The 26188-nt window shown below is 34.1% G+C and overlaps 1 protein-coding gene across 1 annotated transcript in view; it reads left to right on the top strand.

Annotated features, from left to right (window-relative positions):
- The window catches only part of kst (spectrin beta chain, non-erythrocytic 5 kst), a 103678-nt gene that overhangs the window by 54494 nt on the left and 22996 nt on the right, over positions 1–26188 (top strand). The window contains exons 36-57 of the mRNA XM_080150032.1: positions 1407–1470; positions 2880–3029; positions 3696–3830; positions 4793–4892; positions 8973–9081; positions 12045–12073; positions 12232–12311; positions 13115–13258; positions 13627–13775; positions 14543–14618; positions 15039–15130; positions 16058–16148; positions 19179–19265; positions 19832–19978; positions 20499–20552; positions 21217–21279; positions 21997–22054; positions 22402–22495; positions 23733–23850; positions 24096–24190; positions 25718–25791; positions 26021–26136. Coding sequence (XP_080006158.1) covers positions 1407–1470; positions 2880–3029; positions 3696–3830; positions 4793–4892; positions 8973–9081; positions 12045–12073; positions 12232–12311; positions 13115–13258; positions 13627–13775; positions 14543–14618; positions 15039–15130; positions 16058–16148; positions 19179–19265; positions 19832–19978; positions 20499–20552; positions 21217–21279; positions 21997–22054; positions 22402–22495; positions 23733–23850; positions 24096–24190; positions 25718–25791; positions 26021–26136 — 2125 coding nt within the window. The remainder of the gene's footprint in view (positions 1–1406; positions 1471–2879; positions 3030–3695; positions 3831–4792; positions 4893–8972; positions 9082–12044; positions 12074–12231; positions 12312–13114; positions 13259–13626; positions 13776–14542; positions 14619–15038; positions 15131–16057; positions 16149–19178; positions 19266–19831; positions 19979–20498; positions 20553–21216; positions 21280–21996; positions 22055–22401; positions 22496–23732; positions 23851–24095; positions 24191–25717; positions 25792–26020; positions 26137–26188) is intronic.

Raw genomic sequence — 26188 nt, 5'->3', positions numbered from 1 at the left:
TTTAATAGGTCAGTTGTTAATCTCCTAGTTTAATAGGTCAGTTGTTAATCTCCTAGTTTAATAGGTCAGTTGTTAATCTCCTAGTTTAATAGGTCAGTTCTTGTCTCCTACTTTAATAGGTCAGTTGTTATCTCCTAGTTTAGTAGGTCAGTTCTTGTCTCCTAGTTTAATAGGTCAGTTCTTGTTTCCTAGTTTAATAGGTCAGTTCTTGTTTCCTAGTTTAATAGGTCAGTTCTTATCTCCTAGTTTAATAGGTCAGTTGTTATCTCCTAGTTCAATAGGTGTAATATTCTATTAATGGATATATTATTTCTTGGATCTTACAACAGATTTTCATATTCTCTAATGAAGTGAAACCTGCAGCAGGCTGAAATAACAATTTCTCTCTTCCATCCACTTTACCCCATCTACTCCCCTTCTACTGGATAAATAAACTTACCAATAAACAAGTTTCATGTTAGCAAGTTAAATTGATGACAACTTTTCTTCTGTCATAATATCCACGTAGATTCTTCATCCAATAATTTTTAATAGGCAAATTTTTGTCTTCTAGTTTAATAGGTCAATTTTTGTATTTTAGTTTAATAGGTAAAGTTTGTATATAGATTTTGGTCATTTTACGTCAACTAGTTTATTTCTCACGCTCTTAATTATTTTCCCATGTTCTTAATTATTTTCCAATGCTCTTAATTTTTTTCCCATGCTCTTTACAGGGAAGGTGACCATATTGATTCCGCTACTTGGAGGCACATCTTAATTATTTCCCCACAATCCTGATTATTTTCCCACGCCTATTATTATTTTCCCATGCTCATAATAATTTCCATCCTTGTTTTCAGGGAAGCTGACCATATTGATTCAGCTACTTGGGCACATCTTATTTATTTCCCCACAGTCCTGATTCTTTTCCCACGCCTATAATTATTTTCCCATGCTCATTATAATTTCCCATATCCTTGTTTTCAGGGAAGCTGACCATATTGATTCCGCTACTTGGGCACATCTTAATTATTTCCCCACAGTCCTGATTCTTTTCCCACGCCTATAATTATTTTCCCATGCTCATAATAATTTCCATAATATTTCAGGGAAGCTGACCATATTGATTCCGCTACTGGGGCACATCTCACGCTCTTAATTATTTTCCCACGCCTATTATCATTTTCCATACTAATAATAATTTCCAACCTTCTTTTCAGGGAAGCTGGCCTTATTCTCACACTTCTAATTATATTCCCACCCCTCTTATTATTTTCCCATGCTCATAATAATTTCCATTCTTGTTTTCAGGGAAGCTGAACATATAGATTCTGCTACAGGGGCACATCTTAACTATTTTCCCACACTCCTTATTATTTTCCCATGCCTATAAATATTTTCCCATGCTCATAATAATTTCTTTTCAGGGAAGCTGACCATATTGATTCCGCCACAGGGGCACATCTTAAAGTTTTGGAACGAATGAACAAGGCAATAAAGATTAATATTGTACTCATTGGATGATTTTTGACTGTCAATTATACTGGTACCCAAAGTTTTATAAATGCAGTCTTGCTTTTGTTGGGTTAAATATTTGTTTTTTTGTAATTCTTAAGTGTTGACATTTTTCATTCGAAAGTTTTTTTTGTCCATTGTCTTATTTCTGCCGTAGCAATAATGAAAAAAAATAATCCCTTAATAGCGGCTAAGAGGCCTCTAGAGACATTTGAGGAAAGGGGGGGAGGGGGAAGTCGACCATTCAGGTTAAATTTTAGTTTTCTAAAGAAAAGTGAATAAGTGTATTTTTTGGAGGACGTAGATTAATTTTTCTAGTGTCGATTTATTTTAGAGGGTTGAGATACACTTCCCAAAAAGTTATAAACCATGGCTAAAGAAGCTTCACTGTAAAGGAGAACCAATTAGTCTGGAATCCAAAGTTTTATAAATGCAGTTTTTCTTTTTTTGGTTAAATCTTGATTGGATTTTACAATCCTTATAGTCAACATTTTCGCCAACCAATATTTTATTGTCCATTGTCTTATTCCTGCTGTATTAACGCCGAAAAAAATTTAGATTTGTGTAAAAATTTATCTCTTACTAGCCTAGAGGCCTAGAGAAATTTTTTGGGAGAGGGGAGATTAATATTTCTAGGGGCAATTTATCCTTGGAGGTTAAAAAAGTTTTAAACCATCACTAAAGAAAATTTACTGTAAAGGAGAACCATATCGGTTCAGCGGTTGGCTATAGGCATAAAAATTTATATAATAGGATTGATAAATTGACCACTCAAATGAATTGTTATCAAAATGAATTATGCCTTGGCTCTAAACAGGCGCAACTCCTTACCATGTACAGTTAGGATTACCAGACAAAGGTCGTGTTATCATATACTTGGTTGTCTGTTGGATGTTACTTTACTTAATACCCTGGACGATTGTACAATTATACGCAAGTAGGGACGGGTCATTTGGTTGTTTATTACACTAGTCCCCAAAGTTTTATGATAATATTTTGTATTCGTTGCTTTAACAACTTTGGAGACTTTCCACTTTCCAAATGATCAACCACTAATTGTTATCTACAGATTTGTGTATTAACATTGAGGATGTACATTAGTTTATCGGCCATTGTCTTATCCCTTTAGTTCCCTTTAGTGCACTTTGGGTACTCAAGTTTACTTTTGGGTACTTTGGTGTACTTTTGGGTACCAGTTTATAAAACTTTAGGTACCAATTAATAAAACTTTGGGTACCAGTTTATAAAACTTTGGGTACCAGTTTATAAAACTTTGGGAACCAGTTTATAAAACTTTGGGTACCAGTTTATAAAACTTTGGGTACAAGTTTATAAAACTTTGGGTACCAATTCATATACAAAATTAACCTTTGTCGACACCTAAGGGTGACAATGGCGACAACGTGGATGTTCACATAAAACGTTTCGAAGATTTTTCTGCGACAGTGCACGCCCAGGAGGAGAGGGTCAAGGCGTTTGTGGAGAGCGCGGCGCTTCTAGCGCGCGCTGGACACCCCGAGACTGCGGCGATTCAGGTAGGTCATGATTTTTAAAAGAAATACTAACTATTAAAAGTGAAAGTTTTCTAAAATTGGCCATTACTAAGTAGTCTGTAACGTTGAGCTCTTTTTGATAATTTAGACACGTGTGAGAAATTAGAATTGTCCTATCAATTGCAAACTTTGCATGGTACAACCTATTGTAAATCATGTGTATTTTTAACTTTTGGACAACAAATTTTTTTAGTAGCGAAGCTACTCTATAATTTGAAATGTCCTTTTGTCCGTCTGAAACGTTTTGGGGGGAAACGTGATTTTCTCGGCTCCTTTTCAAGATAGACGTCTGAAATTTTCTTGGATTAAATAAGTTCTCATTCTTCATATTTTCACTACGTTTCATCAAGATATGTCAATTAATTGGGGTGCTAGATCGATTCCTAGACTTTAAAGTTTTCACGATTTTCTCGAGTCATATTCAAGATAGAAGTCTAAAATTTTCAGGGTTTAAATAAGTTTGAATTCTGCATACTTCTTTGAGATTTTCATTTTGGTTGGGGGTGCTAGATCGATTTCTAGTTTTTAAAGTGTTCAAGGTTCTTTTTTCTGACTAGAGACGTCTGAAATTTTCAGAGATTGAATAAGTTTACATTTTACATATTCTCCATATTATTTTCCCACGCTCACAATTATTTTCCCACGCAGGACAAGCGAGACAAGGTGGTGGCGTCCCGGGACAAGCTGAAGAAGCAGATGGGAACTGTGAGAGCACATCTGGAGGAGCTCAAACTTTTCGACGAATTCAAAATGCAATTGCTGGAGATGCAAGATTTTATCAAGGTATTTGTTCAATTAATATCATTCACTAGCGGCTATGCCCTCTAGAGGTCTCTAGGGGCACTTGGGGAGGGTTGATAACCCATTTTTTGTTTTAGATTTAAAAAGTAAAAGTATAAAAAAAACCTCCCCCAAAATAGTTATAAACCTTCCAAGGACCTATGAGAAGCTACACTGTTAAGGAGAACTATATCTGTTCGGTACTGACACAAAGACAAACATAAATAAAAAGATACATACATGTATTTAGACCCATAAAATTGAATACACTTAAATTATGACAAAGTAAGACAGACGGACATATTTCTTAAAGGAAGCCTGCAGAAAGCTTTAACTGCCACTAATAGACCGTAAATCTGAAGCCTCCAGCTTTAATAAAAAAAGTTAACACAAAAACAGACAGACAGACATACAAACACCAAGACAAACAACCAGACACACAAACAATAAAACAGACATATGGACAAACACCAAGATAGACAGACAGACATACAATTACAGAGATAGACAGACATTCTAACACAAAGATAGACATACAAAAATACTAACACCAAGACAAACAACCAGACATACGAACACTAAAACAGACAGACTGACTGTCAAACACCAAGACAAACAGACAGACATACAAATACTATGATAAATTGACAAACATACAATTACAGAGATAGACAGACATTCTAATACCAAAACAGACAGATAGACAAGATAAATAGACAGACAAAAAAACACCAAACAAACAGATTAACACAAGATAGAAAGACACCAAAACATACAGACAGAAAGACATACAGACAGAGATACTAACACCAAGATAGGCAGACAGACATACAGACAAACAACAAGATAAATAGACATTTAAACACTAAGACAGACGGACAAACATTACAAATGCCTTGACAGACAAACATCCTAACACTAAAGACAGACAGACAGGCTGTTATTAATTACATCAATAATATCAGGACAAAATGTTGATGGCTGGGGACGGAGGTGTAGTTGGGAGCAAAGACGACATCTTGGCAAATCTCAAGACCAAGGCCAAAAAGCATGAAGTTCTGGATGGTAAGTCACAGTTTTCATTTAATAATTTTATCATGCTTGTTATTATTTTCTGGTTTTTAAATGGATGGACACACCGTATTTTTGACAATAAAATAAACTGGTATAAATCTAAAAATTTTTACTTTTACATACGCGGAAAGCTGTCTATAATACGATGCGTTAATACTAATAGTTATCTATCGGATTATAAACAGTTTTCCGCCGATATAAAAATGTAAAATTTTACAGGGTCATTCAAGAGAAATGATTTTTTTAAAAACTTAATTAGGCATGGAAAATAAAACAATTGTGTAAAATGCTTTGTATACTTATTTGGAAAACCTATTCTGGGACATTTATGTTTCAAATATTTAAAAACAAGTGACAAAGCGGCCTTAGGCCGCCTTAGGGTCCGAGTTATTAGAAAAAAACAGAGGGATATTTCAAATTATATAGTAGCTTCTCTACTAAAAAATATTTTAGCAGAAAATCTTACATGAACTTTGTATGTCTGTCTGGTACACAATCAGAATTATGTTTTACTTTAAAATAAAAATAGAAAGCAAATTTGTCTGTGAGGATTTCGCTGACTAAAAAGCATCATATATTCAATTAACTTTGTAAGTCAGTCCGTCCATTATGCTAAAGTTTTAGTAATTAGATTTTTATGGTTTTAGAGATGTATGTTTAAAGTTTACTGTATATATTTCTATTGACATCTAATGTTTTAACCCCATTTTCTATCTTATTAGATTTTTATCAACTTCACAAAGTTTATGGATGTTATCATATGTTTCTTTGTACTCTAATTGAAATGTCTGTCTGTCTGTAAGAAACCGTAAAGGAGTAAACGTGAATTTCTCTTCAGTTATTAAAGATCAATGGCTGGAATTAAAAAAACATCCCCATGCTGATGATCATCCAGTATAAAACTTACTTTGTCCGTCCATCTGTTGGAATGCTTTGATATGCATCTACTATCAAAGATATTGTATAAATTCTATTGTAAACCTTTCCGTGTTTTTTAGCTTTACTAAGGACTTATAAATGATGTCATCCTTCTTAAGCTTTAAAATTTCTTAGAAATTCTATATATTCTATAATTAATCCTATCAAGAGTAAAGGCACATCAAGTGTAAACCTCGGTGGGTTAGGGCCCCCTGCAAGAGTTAGGCTTATGGGAAAAACCTATCCCTTCTAATTTACAATTTATTTATAAAATATGGAAGTGTATTTTCAATGCTTGATATGTACTCGATATGGGAAAGCACCCTAAACCTTATTTTGTCTGTCCTTGCTTAATTATTATTAAATAGATTTTTTAACGCGAAGCACCTCTATAATTAGAAATGTCCGTCTGAGGGTAAAACATAATTCTTCATCTGCTATTAAAGATAGACGGCTTTAATTTTTGAGAATATACTCTATACCTTTGAGCATCCAATATGTTATTTACTTATTCCGTCAGCCTGTCGGAAATACCCTGCAAGGCATTTAATTTAAAATGTAAAAATTTTATTTATCAAATGCTAAATTAGATAGACGATAGATTTTTCTTAGAGAAGATTTTCCTGAGAAATGAATATCTACTCTCTAACTTATTTAGTCGGTTAGTCTGTATGTAACCCTCCATATGACATCAATTTCTGTAGGGAAATGTGCCTTTTCTTTTATTGAAGATAGAAGTCTAGCCTCTAGTCCATAAAATAAAGTAACAGGATCTCGCTGTGTGTGTGTGTGTCTGTCTGTATTTAAAGATCTCTATAAACGCAGAATCGATATGGTTCTCCTTTACAAATAAGCATCCATTATATAATTTACCTGAGGTGGATTCTTAAAAAATATTTGCCCCACTAATCGCTTAGTGGGGCAAAAATGTTTTCGTGAAAAATCCTCCAAAATCACATTGTTTAATTTTTGTAGATTTTTAATGTGATTTTGGTGGATTTTTCACGAAAACAATTTTGCCCCACTAAGCGATTAGTGGGGCAAATATTTTTTAAGAATCCACCTCTGGTCTGTCAGTCTATCGGCAATGCTCTGATGGTCATTTGATTGATAGAAAGATGATTTTTTCCCGGGTAAAATTTTACAGGGCGATGAGCACCTACTCTACATCTCAATTGGCCGGTCAGTCTGTCTGCAGTAGTCTAGAGGCCACACATTTTTACCGTTGGTCTGTCAATATAGTTTTTAGTATTTCCAGGGAAGACTTTACTATCTTAGCTTCTATTCAAGTTTTGTATGATTTACAACATACAACAATAAATAACTAATAAAAATATTTTTATTTGTAAATATATTGTCAATTTGATTTCAATGTCTCATTCTTAATATCTAATCTACTTAACTGATTGGGTTCTCTATTTTATATAATCTTAACATCGGTCCCGTGATGGTTTTAGGCTATTTAATTTTTAGATTTAAGTCTTGGGATGGGTTTAAGCTTTTTTTCTAGTCCATAGATAATAAAGGGGCAAACGCTAATAATATATAAAGTTTTTTGTCTGAAGGTTAAAATCTCAATAACTACTAAAGCGATTGGGTTCATAATTTTAGGTAAGCTTCAAATCGGTCTCATGAGGGTATAAGGCTATTTCATTTTCAGATGGTTTTAAGCTATTTTTTCTAGCCATTTTCTGCCCCTTTAATTACAGAGCCCCTGGATGCTAGGTACGCATCCGCTAGGTATGCATTTTTTTATTCAGAATTAGAAATCTGGATTTTGTTAAAATTTCCCTGACAATTCCTATGCCCTTTTTTTTTGGGGGGGCGGGGGGGGGGTTCACTGTATATTCACAGGGGAAATATTAGAAAATGAATATAAATATATTAACTTGCATATAAAGATTACTTCAAGTTTAACTACTTACGTTAGAATTTCTGTCAGGCTGATTTTAGTTATTTATTTTATAATAAAAGCCTTTGATACTATGAACGTAATAACGTTTTGCCTTAGCGTTTTCTTGTTTTTTTAAAATCTCTCTCACACTTGCTTTTTTTCCATTTTTCTTTTAATTTCTTTATTTAATCTTCAGATACGTATTTATAACAATGCTTTTTTCATTCTTTCAAAAAAGCAATTAGAATTATGGAATTTATTTTCCAATATATATTTTTTGTATAACCGTCATGAAAGGGTTAAAATGTTTTTAATTTTTGTTTGTAAATCTGAACACATTAAAAGTGGCGCTAGAATCAATTTATTTTAAAACTAAGTTTTCTTAAATTTACTATATTATGAATTTAAATTTTCTGTTTTAAGAATAGTAATTAAATACGTCAATTTTTTCAACAAATTATGCCTTAAAAACCGGTTTTTGCAAAGGTCTTATTTTTGAAGATGTATGGATTTAAACATATGGGACAAATTCATAAATTTTTAAAATTCAAATTGCGCGGCTTATATTAATAGTAGAAAAACGTTATGCATACCATTAGAATCGTCATAAACTCTAGTTTTCGAAAATATAAGTACTATTTTTGTGGTATTTGTAGTTAAGGAGCTACATTGAAAAATGAGAGAAAGGTTGAAATGTTTTAAGTAAGTTGGAACATTTTAACACGTAGCTCCTGTACTATACGTAGCACATGAATGGTTCTTATATATCCAAAAACTAGAGTTTATGACGATTCTAACGGTATGCATAACGTTTTTCTACTATTAATACAAGCCGCGCAATTTGAATTTTAAAAATGTGAGCATTTTTTCCATTAAGTTTAAATCAGTAAATCATCAAAAATAAAGCATTTAGAAGAACCAGTTTTGAAGGCATAATTTTTTTAAAAAAATAATTTTTAAATATTTGAAACATAGTTGTCCCAGAATAGGTTTTCTAAATATATAAAGCATTTTATAGGTATAATTTTTTTATTTTCCATGCCTAATTTAGTTTATAAAAAAATCATTTCTCTTGAATGACCCTGTAATATTAAAACCAGTTTTTATATTGTATATTTATTACAATACCATACATAGTTTTTCAGTATGGCTAAGAACCGGTTATAATCCACCGGATATTAATCGGTTTCAAAGCCAGACTGGAATTAAATATCAGCTTACTTTTACTAACCGTGGAAAGCTGACTATAATACTTTTAGGTGAGATAAAGGCTAATTCCGGCCAGCTGAAAGTTTTAAACCGGACCGGACAACAAATGATCGGCCGGAACCATTTCAATGCCGACAACATATCCGCTGATCTGGACAGGTAACAGTTTGTAAATCCGCTGGATTAGAACCGGTTCTCCGCCATACTATCCGCATAATATCCGCGGAAAGCTGTCTATAATACGATTAATCATATGAAAAACTGGACAGGTATTAATTCAGAGAGGGATGGGACAATGGGCTGTTTATTACACTTGTCCCCAAAGTTTTAGGTTTTCTTATTTGTTAGTCTATAAAGTTTTGGGACTTTTGATTGATTGTTTCATTTAGTGTTCAGACGTTTCAACCTCTAATTTCAATCACTAGAAGGAGTACTTTGTTGTAACCTCATTGGGGCTGTACATCAAATTATCGGCCATTGTCTTATCTCTTTAGATCCCCAGTAAAGAGGTAAAAGTTGCATGGATCCTAAGGGATAGAGCAACGGCCGATAAATTAATGTACATCCCCAATAATGATACACAAAATTACCCCTTCTATAGAATAAAATTATATGTAGTATTGTTTAAACACCTAAATGAAACAACCAATCAAAATTCACAAAAGTCTCCAAAACTGTAAAGCCACCAAATAAGAAAACGTTATTAAAAAACTTTGGGGACTAGTGTAATAAAAAGCCCAATGTCCCCTCTCTCTCTGGTAACAAGTCAGGGATAAGACAATGGCCGATAAATTAATGTACATCCCCAATGATGATAGGCAAAATTTCCCCTTCTGTAGATTATTGGTTGAAAAGTTTGGGCACTACTATACTAATTTGGACTCAAAATTTAATGATAGTGCCCAAAGTTTTTCATCCAACGAATAGAATGACGTGTAAAGAAACTTTGGAAAGCAGTGCAATTTACAGTCCAATGTCCCCTCCCTTCCTGGCTCATATACTAAGGCATGTTAGAGTTGTCCTATCTATTTCAAACTATATTTTCATTACCAGAAAGTCCGTACCTAGTCCATTTAAAACATGCTGCGTTTTAAACAACTTTTTGTGTGATTTAATTATCCTATTCAACTTATTTTTGGAACATTAATTCCTAGGACAACAAATTGAAATATTTTAAGCAAAGCATCTCTGTAGTCTTGTCCTTAATCCTATTATATAAAGTAGTTAGCTTTTATTGTCTGTAGCAAAGGATCTTGCTAACAGCTGAACAGATAAGGTTCTCATTTATAGTGAAGCTTCTTACAGGTCATAAGATGGTTTTAGGCTATTTTTTTCTAAAGAATTCTGGGTATGGTTTCAAGCTTTTTTTTTATATATTCCCTAATATATAAGATCCCCTAAATGCTAGGGACGCAGTCGCTAATATCCCTAAATAGAATTATTATTGTACACCACCCTTGTTATTAAAGACGTGTTCTTTGAAAAAGTCTAGCAAATTAATTTTGTAAAAAAAAAATCTTCCAAAATTAAATTAAAAATCTGCAAAAAAAACAATTGATCAATTCTTCTGTTAATAACAATTAAATATGATTTCATAGTACTGCGCCCCTAGCATCAAGGGGCTCTATATTCAAAGAAATCAGGGATAAGGGATGGGAAACCTGGCCGAAAATTAGGTCTCAGCCTCCTTTTAAAAGTGATGGGGCAACTTTTCTTTTTTGCCTATAAAATCAACTCATTTTCGCCAGTTCATTATTGGCTGTAGGCTAATATCCAATAGCCTGAAACTTGCTTTTAGCATTAACCAATTATTAATAACAAACGCGTCCCCCAGTTCATTATTGGCTAAATTAATTCAAGCAAACATAAATTTCTGCTATTAGAAAGACAACAATGGAAAGTTTCTGCTATCAGAAGGACAACAATATATATGACGTTCAATCACATCAACTTATTATTAAATCTACACATTAATAAATGTCCATATAGCAAAACAAAAATTGAGAGATCGTTTTTTGAAGACTGAGTAGGATTCAACATTTTATACTTTAGAACAATGTGAAAAACTCATTGTCTTTAGACAATTTAAAAGTTACATTTCATGTGGAATTGATAACCCACCTAAATGATTACAAATACAAAACTAGTTCAATATGTAAATAAAAGTGTACTGTGTTTTGTTAAAAAAAAATTTTCATTAATTTTGGTAAAAATTATTGCACACTTAATTGAACTTTTCTGTTAATATTTAACGTAAAATAATTTTTTTTAAAAATTCTTAATTTATATGTATGCTATGGAACAATTAGTTGATAGAATGTTACCCATGTACTTATTCAAATCTACTTAATTTATTTACTAAAGCTGGGGGGCTAAAGCGGTGTTTATTTCTAAATACAAATTTTGGGGTGAAGTAGATCCCCCCTTAAAATGTTTGAAAATATATCAGATTTAACCATCTTAAAAAAAACTTTTTTTTTAAATGGGAGGGGGGGGGGTTGGCGAAGTAATAACGGGATTCTACTTAAAGCCACTAACATATTGGTTCTTTGGAAAGTTTTTATTATATTTTATGATTGGTGAAATCAACTACCTGAATTCTATTCTATACTTTTTTTCTTTGCATTCATATAATAGCTATTTCATCATTGTTCATAGTTTTCAAATCTAACTACTGCGTCATCCCGAAACTAGTTTTTTAGGCCTAGTTGGAAAATAGGCCTGGAATAATATTTTCTTACGTTTCCCATCCCTTATCCCTGAAAGAAATGGTCGGGCATAAAAATAGCCTAAAACCAAACCCATGCTTATTTATAGAAATTAATGAAATAGCCTAAAACCATCTCATGAACATAAGAAGCTTTACTGTAATGAAGAACCATATTGGTTCAGTGGTTAGCGAGATGTCTTGCTACATACAAAAAAGCTTACTACTTCATGTAATAGGATGATATAATCTAAATTTATTGAATTAATCATTTTTAACTGTTTGAAACTTAAATGTCCCAGAACAGGTTTTCCAAATATATAAAGCATTTTGTATATTCGTTTTTTTATGCATAAATAAGTTTTAAAAAACGACATTTCTATTGAAACACCCTGTATGACTATTTTAATTTAAGGTTGAACTCAGCATGGGAGGGCCTTGTAGGTATGGTGAAGGCGGAATATGCCAGATTTTTTAATGGGAACTTTCTATAAGTGGATCTATTTAAGGACTTGTCTACATATGACATTGCTATCTATGAACATTTACAAACAATGCTTATCTTAATTAAAGGTTGAACTCTGCATGGGAGGGCCTTGTAGGTATGGTGAAGGCAGAGGATGCCAGGTTGAGCCAGGCCAAGGCGCAGGCAGAGTACAATCAGATGACGGCAGATGTTAAGGTTGGTAGTTGGAAAAAATTAACTTATGATGACAACATCCATAAAAGCGAAGCTCTGAAACGGTAGGACAAACGGACATTAACACTTGTATAGTGTCAGAACTGAATAATCAGAATATAAATGAATAAGAGTCGAAGCAAAAATGAGAGTAAATTTGTTGAAACTTCTTGATACAGGATAATGTTTATGGATATACTTACATTTTTAGGACTTGATTTAGGATTTTCTAAATCGTACCTATCTACTACAGGAATCACCATGTAAAGTTTGAAATTGATAGGACAATTCTAACATGTCTAAATTAAAGAAAAAAGCTATCCGTCTCGGATGGACAGACGGACTTACGGACGGACGGACCGATCCTAATTATTGAAAAGCTTCGTTTTTTAACAAGATTGACAACAACTATAAGTAGCAAAGCACAAAAAGATCATAGAATGGACAAACTGACAAAGTCATTTGTATATTAATAGCAGCCTAGCAAATCACATTTTCTCTAATGTGTTACAGAAAGACTGCCTGACGTATATACAAAGTGAATTATAGAGTAGCTTCAGTTTTGAACATTAGTAGTTTTAAACCTTCTTATGACATATGAGAAGCTTCACAGAAAAGGAGAACCACATTTGTTTGACAGAAAAACATCTTTTTATAATGAATAGTGGCTTTTCCCCAAGCTTTTTTTTCTAAAGTTAAAGGGGAGTTTTAAAGCCCCTTTTACTTTAATATAAAGACTAGTGACTGTGCCCCAAGCAGATACATCCTGTTACTTTTATATAAAGTTATATATTTTTAATATTTAGAGCAAGCTGGAGGACATCAGAGGTCAGGTATCAAATACAGATGTTGGCAAGGATATGAGGTACTGCAAGGCCCTTGTCTCACAACATAATTCTGCGGAACAAGAACTTGATACCGTCGACTCCAAAATTGTTAACCTCACACAGGTAACGTGAAAGTGTAGCTACTATATAATTCACATTGTCTTTCTGTCAGTTTGTCCGTAATGCTTTGTCTCACAACATACATAGCTTTTTAAAAGTTTAACTGTGTTGTCTTTCCAGTATGGCTTCGAAACCGATTGGTATCCGCTGAATTAGAACCGGTTTTCTGCCATACTATAAAATCATGTATTGTATTGTATTACAGAAATTTTCCACGAATATTAAAATATCAATCATAAAATACCTGTTTTGTTAGCCCAGGCCTTTGGCCCCTCGGGGCTAGCGAAACTGGTTTCAATCTTACAATTTTTAATTTTAATATCCGCGGAAAGCTGTCTATAATACAATGCGATTAATAACTATTCTTCCAGGTTGCCCCCGAGTTGGCGGACGGCCACTTTGACTCAGCCGCTATCCTGTCTACCTGCCAGGGACTGCAGACCGCCGTAGCAGCTCTGAAGCCAGTGGCGGCCGAACGGCGGGCCGCTCTCAACCGCTCCATGAAATATCATGAGTTCAGGTGACTTTTTTTGGGTACTCTAGTATATACTTTGGGTACTTTAATGTACTTTGGGGTACTTTTCATGCTCTAGATCTCTGTACTCATGCTTATACAGTTGTCAGTTTCTTTTTCCAGTATGGCTTCGAAACCGATTAATATCTGGTTGTTTAGAACTTGTTCTCGGCCATACTGAAAAAATATGTTAAACACTATAATATTCAGTTTTTTGCGGCATCTCTGGGCTAAAAAAATGTTTTTTTTATCTTGAAATTATGCAGTTTAATACCCATGGAAAGCTGTTTATAATATGATGCGATAAATAACTCTTTTGGTGCTTTCCCTTTAAGAGTCAATCCAGCAATGAACTCCCCCCTCAATAAACTAAATGAACGTGTAGTAGCAAACTGAAGTGCTTCACTTTTAAAATTATTTGTAGTATAAATTAGAATTAATTACATGTAAATATTTAATAATTTAATAATTTACGTTTAGATTTGATCTCGCCTGTGAAAGTTTATTGTAAATTCTGGTTTTTTTCCACGATTAAACATGTTAAAACCAGACTTATCAATTGCCCGCAGACTTTTTAGAAAAACCCGGATATTTGCCAACCCTTATAATTTGTGTATAGATTTGATCTTGCGCAAGAACTGGAATGGATTGGAAATTCTGGTTTTTCAACAATTTAACCAGTTAAAACCAGACTTTTTAATTGTCTATGGACTTTTCTAGAAAAACCCGGATTTTGCCAACCCTGGGCTGCGCCTTTTATAATTTGTGTTTAGATTTGATCTTGCGCGTGAACTGGAGTGGATTGGAGAGAAAACGACAATTCTGAACACACCACCTGATATTAAAGGAAACATTAGCTGTTTTCCTAGTAGCAAAGCTACTCTGTAGTTTACTTTTTGTGTCTGTCTGTCAGTCAGTAATGCTGTGGGGGGTTTATGCTCAGCTGCTATTTAAGTTAGACAGCTGAATTTGTTTTGTGTTCCCTATACCAATGAGCATATGGTATGTAATAGCAGCTTATAGCTCCAGTGATTGTTTATAAATAATTTTGGGAGTTTATTTCTCCTCTCCCAAGAGAAATTGCCCCTAAAAGTATTAATCTCCCCACACCAAAAAACATGGGAATATTATCAAAAGCTTGAGAAAATTATTAGAAGCTTGGGAAAATTATTAAAAACATGGGGAAATTATTGGAAGCATAGGAAAATTATTAAGAGTGTGGGAAAATTTTTTAAAGCTTGGGAAAACAGCCTAAATGTTGGTGCAGGACTCCAAGCTGCCCAACGCACAGTGAAAAAGCACAAGAAGCTGGAGGAGGAAATAAATAACCACAGCGTTGTCATTGATAAAGTTGTCGCGAGGTAAGAATTGTCCTATTAACTTAAAAGGTGGGGGGGGGGGGGGCACGGATGTGCCACTTTTTGAGACCAAAAGTAAAACGCGCATGATCTCAGCCCATAACAGAGTTACAGCTCTAAAATTCGGCACAGCAAATGCTTATGTGGAGAACAATATAGAACTGTGAAGAAACTGCGGCGAAACCGCCGCTCCTGCCGAAAACCGCTGTTTCCCGCTGAAATTTTTGTTGCCTTTTTCGCCAAATTAGACAGTTCTCAATTATCTGAGGTAAACTTTTTTTTCTCATAAAAATTTCCTTTATTTTTTTTCACGTAACACTTGTGTAATATTTAAACATGTCAATATTAAAAAAATTGTACCTAAGTAAAAAATCTTATACCTAAGTGTCAAGAGAAAATATGAGGGAAATTTTTATGGAAAAAAAGTTTAGGTATCTCATATAATTGAAAATTGTCTAGGTATTATGGCGAGAAGTGAAAAAAAAATCGGCGGGAAACGGCGGTTTTCGGCGGTTCTGCCGCCGTTTTTTCACAGTTCCATATTGTTCTCCATAAAAGCAACTGCTGTGCCGAATTTTAAGGTTAAGACGATAAGCTGACTCATCTAGAAGGGAACATAGCAGACTCAGAGAGTGGTCTGTCTATCTATCTTTCTGTCTATATATCTCTTTATCTATATCTACCTATCTATTGTTTTCATGGTAGAGCCTTGATAGAGGATAAGACAGGTAATGACTCAATCAGACTATCTTTCTATCTAGAAGGAAAACACAGCAGCCTCAGAGAGTGGTCTATGTATCTATCTTTCTGTCTCTGTCTGTCTATCTATCCATCTATCTATCTATCCAGAAGAGTACACAGCAGTCTGAGTAGTCTATCTGTCTGTCTATCTATCTATCTATCTATCCATCTATCTATCTATTGTTTTAGTGGTAGAGCCTTGCTAGAGGATAAGACAGGTGGTGCTGACTCAAACAAGACTATGATGGACGATGTTATAGCCAACACAAATGATCTTCAGGCAATGGTCATTGTTTTGAGGATAAATTGTACAACACCCCCCCCCCCCAAAAAAAAAAATACTTTAAGAATAAGGAATACAACAACCATAAAAGTAGAATGGTTTGCAAAACTGTATAAATACAAGATACTGTTTAAGGACATACTTACATTTTTAGGACTTGCTTATAGAGTTGCTTTGCTTATAACATTGTACTTTTTGTCGTAGGAATCAGTATTACAAAAAATCAGATCCATCGGATAATTATATCACATAAAAATTTGTTGGTAAAGTTGAAAATCATTATATGGACATACAGACATTCTGGTAACAATTATAGAATTGTTACGCTTTCTAAATCATACCTAATTACTACAGGAATCACCATACACAGTTTAAAATCGATAAGACAATTCTAACATGCCTAAATTAAAGAAAAAAGCTATCTATTCTGGACAAACGGGCCGACATTAATTAAAGAAAAGCTTCACTCTTCAAAATAGTGTATATTAGGTATTTCCTTGACGTTTTTAAATAAATTGAAATATTATATTGGATATATTATTACCTGGATGATGCACCAGATTTTCATGTTCTCTAATAAGAGAAACTCGCAGTGGGCTAATATAATAATATCCCCTACCTGTGCTTTCAACATCTCGTGGCTATCAAAACTGGTTTTAATCTTATAATTGTACCTTTGTATATCCGTGGAAAGCAGTTTATAATACGAAGCGATAAAATCTTGTGTAACATCCAGGGTAATAAAATATCCATCATTTAAATTTTTTTAAAAGCGTTAAGGAAAGCACTAAAAATTAGGGTTGGCAATCCGGATCCGGAATCCGCCCAATTTTTGGGCCAATTTTGGAATCCGGATCCGGAATCCGTTTTTTATTAGCGGATTCCGGATACTTAATTGGTATGCTAAAATTTCTTTCAACTATCGCGTTTTGAAGGCAAAGATTATCATCATTAGGGTAGTGCGGGGTAATTCCGGTCAATTTTTTGCTTCAACTTAAAAAAAAACATACTTCCCAAAAACGTTTTCCGGTTTTTAAGAGTGCAAATGAACGATATGGCAATAACGAAGAAGCCTGTCTTGGTCCCATTAAGATCTCACAACTAGAAGTCGGTCAAAAATCGGTTTAAAGGGCGGCCGTTGGCCTATACCGGAATAACCCCACCGGTGGGGCTATTTCGGTCAGTTGACTTTGGGGGGGGGTGGAACACCCCCTTAAAATATTTTTTTTTAACATTTTAAACTATGAGTAGAAAGCTGAGGTCATTAGCTTTCTAACAGTACTAGTCGCATGCAGATCAGACAATTTTTTGACCACATTTTCCCCATTATAAAAAAGTCGGTAAAATCGCAAAAAAAAACATCAATTTTTTTCATGCAAACTTTTAAAAAAAAAATCATACTTTTTATTATATGATTAGGTTTTTTTAAGCTTTATACATAAATTAGAGGCAATTTCTGATTCGCAGGTCTTGGAATTTCTTGAAAAAAGTGATTTTTTCCCAAAAAAATTTAAATTTTAAAAATCCTGCCAGTTTTGACAGCAGTTTTTGATACATTTTTTCTTGTCTCAAATTGGCTAGGATTGACCTACAAGGGTGGTTAAGGTGTCTAAAGATGCAAAATTACATGCCTGACAATTAACTCGAAATGATATGGGGTCTAACTCTAATATTTCAACACATTTTATGCAACAGGAATTTTGAAAATGCAAAATCTTGAATATGTACTCTAAATCTTGGAGATAGAACCCATATCCTGGGGAGTTTTTGTTAGGACATGCAAAGAGCTTTCTATAGACACCTTAAACACCTTTCTAGCTTAATCCTAGCCGATTTGACATAAAAAAATCCAAACCGCGCAAAAATCTCGAACACCCTCTTATACGAAAAAGATGCAAGGGTTTCATATGGAATTTTAAATCTTCTAGCAGTCTTTCTAATAGACATACCCCTTCTTACATGAGCCAATGCAGCTGATACATCTTCAGGAAAATATTTAAGGCGTTCCTTTGGGTGATATACTCTTCCCATTACTATAAAAATGTGTCTGAAAAATTTTTAATGTCTTTACAAATTGAAAAGCTTAGGCAACAAAACATGACATAATACAAGCAGTAAAATGACTAGTAATGTACATCACACAACAGGCAAGGCAATGATTAAAGCTTAGGTCATGCATTTAGGTTGTTTATGCTTCCAGATCACCTAAATAAAACATTAGGGTATTATACAGTTATAAATACAGTAATAAAAAAAAGTGACCGGAATAGACCATTTTTTTTAGACGAAAAAAAAATTATGAAAAAATCAAGTTAGAACAACGCCTCCAATTGCAAACGATAAATGAATGCCATATCTTTCATTTTACAAAAACCCGGGGGTCGATAGGACTTACCATTTTTTCACAATTTTAGATTGAACATGGCCTATTTTGAAATTTTTTTTTTGCAAATTTTTTGCAACTTTTTGAGGGCAAAAAAATCATAGAAAGAGTTATCTGACAAAAATTTGCTGAAGTAAGAAATGAAAGTATAGGCAATAAACTACAACTTTGCTATTCTGAAGATCTCTCGCAAACGTTTAGAACACCGTTAAAAAACGGTTTTAAAAAAGTTGGTCGTTTGACCGGAATTGACCCGATGACCGCATTAACCCCGCACTACCCTACTTATAAAAATTTTCAAAATCTGGTTCGATTCTCGGAAGTGAATTATAGAGAACACCAAGAACATTAATTTTAGGACATATGTAGCGCTTAATTTTTTTTAATTTTTTAAAAAGGCCTTTAAAAATACTGCTAGAATCCGGAATCCGAATCCGGAATCCGTCAAAAATAAGAATCCGGAATCCGAAAGGAATCCGCCACTTTTTTTGACGGATTCTTTTAAGAATCCGAATCCGGCCCAAAAATTCAACGGATTGCCATCACTACTAAAAATACCTAATATGCACTAGGTATTTAAAAGCGAAGCGTTTGTTCTGGAACCTTTTCTCAACTTGATTGACCATTGTGACCCTTCCCCGCAGACGGCCTGGCATGCACTGGTTAGCCTCACCAAGAAGAAGGAGGAGGAATATCTGGTGGCGTTGAAGGCTCAGCAATACTACTTTGAGGTTACAAGATTTCATAATTTTCCCGCCAGAATTTGCAATTCTCGCGCCAAAACTTGATATTTTTCGACAAAATTTGAAATTTTTCGCGCTTAAATTTAAGGGATAAGACAATGAATGATAAATTGATTTACATACCCAATGATGATAAATAAAACTATCCCTTCTGTAGATTAAGATCATGGGTTGGAAGGTTTTGACACTGTTTATTTGAACCAACAAATGGGAGTATCTGTTTATAATACGTGGGGTATAGTTTACAGTCCTATGCCCCCCCCCCCCCAAAAAAAAAAAATTATTATTTCGCCCTGATATTTATAGTCTATGGTTTCTAGGTTTTTTTTATATTTAAAATAGCCTAACACCATCAATACAAACAACAAAACATAGGACCTTCTATTTTGAACACTAAAGCTATAGAATGTTTTTTTATTATCAAAGACGACATTTACAAATCTAATATACCCTAACCTTTGTTATTTTCCCGCCAAAACTTGATAATATCGCGCCAAAATTTTCCTTTTTTTCGCGCCAAAACTTCGTGCTAAAATCATCCTTTCGTGTGTTAGGTTGCCGAGATCGAATCCTGGATCATGGAGAGGCACCAGGGCTTGAAAAGCGGGGAGCATGGCAAAGATGAATCCAGTTCTATCAAACTGTTGACCCGCCACAAGGGGGTGGAGCTTGAAATTGATACCTACTCTGGAATCATCCAGGTAAGAAATTTCCCACGCCTCCAATAAAATTCCCACGCTGCTTAAAGGTTTGGTAATATCCTCTTAGGATTTATTATCAATTTTAAATAATAAAGAATCAGTTTTCAGGAGTTGATTAATTCTGAAAGCCTTCTTTCCTTTAATCTCTCTTTACTTCTTCCCTTCCCCTTCACTTACCCTCTACTTTTCTTTTAACCTACCTTCCACTTTCCCTTCACTTCTTGCCATCTTCACGTTCCCTTTACTTCTTCCCTGCTTCTTAACTTTCCCTTTACTTTTTTTCCTTCTCATTCACTACTCAATTACTTCATACCTTTCCCTCCTTCACTTTACTACCTCTACAGTTACACTTCCCCTTCACTTCTCAATTACTGTTTCCTTTTCCCTTTACTACCAAATTACTTCTTATTTTTTCCTTTACCTTCCTCTTCACTTATTAATTATTTCTTCCCCTTCCCCTTTAACTTAACCTTTACTTTGTATAAGTTTTCATGAAAGCTAATCTTGTTGCTTTTTTCAGGAGTTGAGTAATTCTGGAAGTCAGCTGATAGCAAGCGGTCATCCTGACAGCAAGGCACACAATATTTTAATAACTTTGGATACTTTGGACACTCTAGTGTGTACTTTGGGTACTCTTGTGTACTTTAGGTACTCTTGTGTACTTTAGGTACTCAAGTGTACTTTGGGTACTCTAGTGTGTACTTTGGGTACTCTAGTGTGTACTTTAGGTACTCTAGTGTTCTTTGGGTACTCTAGTGTTCTTTGGGTACTCTAGTGTTCTTTGGGTACTCTAGTGTAGTTTGGGTACTCTATTGTACTTTGGGTACTCTAGTGTACTTTGGGGAATTATATATACAATTTATGTAGGATTACTTGGCTTTTACAACAAGACCCAAAACGGCCATAACACTAAATTATGTTATCAATTGTGAAAAACACAATATACCTACTATAATTCTAAATGGATCTACAGAAGTGGTAATTTTGTCGTCATTGGGGCTGTACATCAATTTATCGGCCATTGTCTTTTCCCTTTAGATCCCTGTGTTGGAAGGCCACACATATGGATTTATAGAGTAACTTTGCTATCAAAAGTCGGTTCTCTTATGTGTTGACTGTTGGCTTAACAACTTTGGGGATGTACATCCATTTATCGGCCATTCTCTTATCCCTTTAGATCCCTCGTCCGTCTGCCCGTCCGTCCGTCAGTCATAAAAAGATAAAAATGCTGTGTGAAGGTGATCAAGGCTCGAGATGAGATGCTGACACGAGAGCTGAGAAACCTCAAGAAACTTGCCAAGGTTTACTTTTGTTTTTCATCATTGGGGGGAGTATAACAATTGAACATCCATTGTCTTATCCCTATAGATACCTGTATTTTATCATTATTAATCGTATCGTATTATAGACAACTTCTATGGCTTATAACCGGTTCTAATCCAGCGGATATTAATCGGTTTTAAGTGTAGAAACCTGAAGAAAATTGCTGAGGTTTTGTTTTGACACTCCCCTTCCCCCCTTTTCTTCACTTCTCTATAGGGGCACTTGAAAGGGGGAGGAAGTAAAAAGGGGGGGGGGGGGTAATACAACCATCTCGTAATCAATGATTAAATGGCACTTCGAATTCGAATTAATTTGCTCTAAAGATGGCAAAACGGCTGCCAAGCCGCCAGCCGTTAGCCGTTACTTTTCCAAATTTTTGTTCGATTTAGGAAAAATAGACCTACCAAGGATTATTCATGCAAAATTTCAGATCAAAATTCGAAGGAATTTTTCTTCTAGGCACGATTTCTCTTGGGAGGGTGGTGGTACCCGATCGGTTCAGCGGTTTGCGAGATCCTTCGGAACAGACAAACAAACAATCAGACATCCTGTTACTTTATTATAAGGACCAGCGGCTACGCCCGTAGAGGCCCGATCGGTTCAGCGGTTAGCGAGATACTTTGGTACAGACAGACAGACAAACAAAATAAACAGACATCCTGTTACTTTACTATAAGGATTGTATTATTTTTTAGGAGAGGCGAGATCGTTTAGTACAAACAATTCAACTACACGAATATCTCAGAGAGACAGGAAAAAACCCTTGAAACATTTTTGAAAAAAAAAAAAGATGACAACATCCGTAAAAGCGAAGCTCTTAAACGGTAGTACAACCGAACATTAACACCTGTAGAGTGTCAGAACTGAATAATCAGAATATAGATGCTTAAATGCCTACAGGATATTGTTTAAGGACATTGTTTTGCAGACAATTTTCTACAAATATTAAAATAAAAATAAAATTAATACCTAAGTTTTTTTTCTGGCCTTTGGCCCTTCGGGTCTATACCCTAATTTTAGAAAAGCCTCGATTTTAAAAAGTAATATGACAAATTACACTGTCACCCAAAGTTTTATAAAGAGGGTTTTTAATTTTGTAGAGGAGACAAAAGAGTATATTAGTCAACAGAAGGCCAGTGCTAACTTTCATGATATTGGCACTGACTATGAACACTTTGAAGTTCTTTTGGCTAGGTAATTTATTCATGGATTGATTGATTGATTGATTGATTGATTGATTGATAGATTAATAGATTAATAGATTGATAGATTGATAGATTGATAGATTGATAGATTGATGATAAATAGATTGATAGATTGATAGATTGATAGGTTGATAGATTGATAGATTGATAGATTGATAGATTGATAGATTGATAGATTGATAGATTGATAGATTGATAGATTGATAGATTGATAGATTGATAGATTGATAGATTGATAGATTGATAGATTGATAGATTGATAGATTGATTGATAGATTGATAAGTTGATTGATAGATTGATAGATTGATAGATTGATAGATTGATAGATAGATTGATAGATTGATAGATTGATAGATGGATTGATAACTTTCATGATATTGGATCTGATTATGAACACTTTGAAATTCTTCTGGCTAGGTAATTTATTGATGGATTGATGGATGGATTGATTGATTGATTGATTGATTGATTGATTGATTGATTGATAGATAGATTGATAGATTGATAGATTGATTGATAGATTGATAGGTAGGTTTATTTTGATAGATTGATAGATTGATTGATAGATAGATAGATAGATAGATAGATAGATAGATAGATAGATAGATAGATAGATAGATAGATAGATAGATAGATAGATAGATAGATAGATAGATAGATAGATAGATAGATAGATAGATAGATAGATAGATAGATAGATAGATAGATAGATAGATAGATAGATAGATAGATAGATAGATAGATAGATAGATAGATAGATAGATAGATAGATAGATAGATAGATAGATAGATAGATAGATAGATAGATAGATAGATAGATAGATAGATAGATAGATAGATAGATAGATAGATAGATAGATAGATAGATAGATAGATAGATAGATAGATAGATAGATAGATAGATAGATAGATAGATAGATAGATAGATAGATAGATAGATAGATAGATAGATAGATAGATAGATAGATAGATAGATAGATAGATAGATAGATAGATAGATAGATAGATAGATAGATAGATAGATAGATAGATAGATAGATAGATAGATAGATAGATAGATAGATAGATAGATAGATAGATAGATAGATAGATAGATAGATAGATAGATAGATAGATAGATAGATAGATAGATAGATAGATAGATAGATAGATAGATAGATAGATCGAAATTTTGGTTTAGTAATTTAGTGGAACCGGTTGAGGGATAAATTTATTGATTTTATAGGTTCCAAGAATTTAAGCTAAAGCTGCAGGCGGGAGAGGAGAAATTCCGCGGCTGCGAGGGGCTGGCGAGGCGGCTGGAGGCTCTGGACCCAGCTCTAGGGGCTACCACAGATGTTAAGGTTGGTTATCTCTTTTCAAAGTTTTGCTACAAAATCATCCCTTACACAGCAAAAAGGTTGAGATATTTATAGAAAATATTTGGTAGAAACTATAACACTCAAAATTGCCCAAATGGGTCAGTTAAGGTGTTTAAAACTATCTACAGTAAAAATAAAACCACATAGGTATTGATGCAAAGAGTATACATAGATGCAAAGAGTATACATAGATGCAAAGAGTATAATACACAATATATTTTATTTAGGGTATTCAAAATGAGCTGACAGCCAAGTGGTTGGAGCTGATCCAGGCCATTGAGAAGAGAGACCAAGCATTGGAGTCTGCTGGAGAAATTCACAGGTAAGATCATATTAAATTAGATTAGATCACATTAGGTTATGTTAGTTTAGATCACATTTAGATTAGATCCTAGCCTGAGAAAATCTCAAAAATCCTCTAAAAATTGGCAAATTCCCCCCAAACAAACCTAAAAATGGTGGTTTTTTCAGCCATATCTCTGGTTAGGGGCATGATATTCTAAAACGTACTTTGGTTCCTGATTGTACTCCTCAAGACCTTTTCTGGGAGCACCATGATTTCATGAAGCCATAGTTCGGATGCAATAAGATTTGACCCACATAAGGGGGAAAGTAAAAAAATCGGAATTGACATAGAGCTGGTATAAAAGTCCTAGAACATTTTTAGTATCGAAGCTACTCTATAACTTGCAATGTCCGTCTGTCTGTATGTCCGTATGTCTTAGTTTGGGGGAAACGTGATTTTCTCGGCTCCTATAAAAGATAAAAGGCTGAAATTTTTTGACAACATTCCCATTATTAAGGAGCACAATTAACTATAAAACATCAATGCCTGTTGGACCGCTTTTTAGCAGGTTTTAGGCTATATAATTTTTGAATTTTTCACATTTTTGTCCATATCTTTGGTGTTTATGGTCCGATTTCCAAAATTTTTTTCAGTTATTGTATCAAACTTAAGTTTCCTGTCTTTTCAATACAACAATTATGACGGTCAGACTGCCTTTAAGCAGGTTTTAGGCTATTTTTGTATTTTTCACATTTGTCTCCATACCTTTGGTGTTTATGGTCCGATTTCCAAAGTTTTTCAGTTATAGATATCAAACATCAATGGCGGTCAGACTGCCTTTTTGCAGGTTTTTGGCTATTTTCATATTTTTCACATTTTTCCTTACATCTTTGGTGTTTATGGTCCGATTTTTAAAATTTTTGTAGTTAAAAATATCAAAATAAAATTTCCCGTTGTTTTGAGCATCCATTTACTTTGACTGACAGTCTGTTAGTCATAGTACTGAAATATAAATATCAAGAAATTAAAAACAAATGTTAAAAAGGTTCCGTAATTTTTTTCCTAATATACATGCTTTTGACAACTAATCTTTAAATTCTTATACATATTTTTTCTGCTTCGCTACTTATGGATGTTGTCATCCTTGTTTAAGGTACCAATGGTAATTAGTAATGACATGGTTTACAATAGTGTATTAAAAAAAAAGTCTTTTTGGGAAACCCTAATAGTTATAGGAATCAGCGTAGTTATATGTCCTTAAATGCATACCTAAGGTTTCTTCAACTCCAATCACTCTCTATTATACCAACTTTGCAATAAAATTCTTTTTTCTACTCAGTAATTGTTTGGCAGTCCATGTTTATTTTGTACACTGTCTGTTTTTGCTTAGTCTATTTAACTTGCTCTAATATCTGCCTTTTAGTCATCAGAGGAGAGGGGTGAGGGTGAAAAATATGTAGGCCCTGGCCCAGGCATTCTACCACTATGGGCTAACAAAATTGGTTTTAATCCTAAGATTTTCATTATATTATCCGCGGAAAGTTGACTATAATACTATTCCAGGTTCAATAGAGACATTGCAGAAGCATTATCCAGAATTGGAGAGAAAGAGGCGATCTTGCAAACTCAGGATAAAGGTTTGATAATATACTTAACTAGCGGCTACGCCCCTAGAGGCCTCTAGGATCACTTAAGGAGGGGAGAGTCTAATTTAATAATCCAATTTATTATTTTGAATTTCAAAAGAAAAAGTAAAATATAAAATTTGGGGGGAGGGGAGCGGTAATTTTTTCTAGGGGCGATTTCTCTTGGGTGGGTGGTTAACTTAACATATAAAACTTTGGGGACTAATGTAATGATATTTAGGTCGTGATACAAAAAGTGCCCAGGCTCTTATCCGCAAACATGAAAGTTATGAGAATGACTTGGTAGCACTAGAAGCTCAGCTACAAGTTATCAATGACGATGCCATAGCTTTGCAGGTAATAGTTGTTTCATACTTAACAAGCTGCTACGCCCCTAGAGGCCTCTAGT

Source organism: Acartia tonsa, chromosome 15 (genome assembly GCF_053477335.1).
Source record: "Acartia tonsa isolate MP-2025a chromosome 15, ASM5347733v1, whole genome shotgun sequence".
NCBI classification, from domain to species: Eukaryota; Metazoa; Arthropoda; class Copepoda; order Calanoida; family Acartiidae; genus Acartia; species Acartia tonsa.
This window is presented reverse-complemented; position numbering and strand designations above follow the sequence as displayed.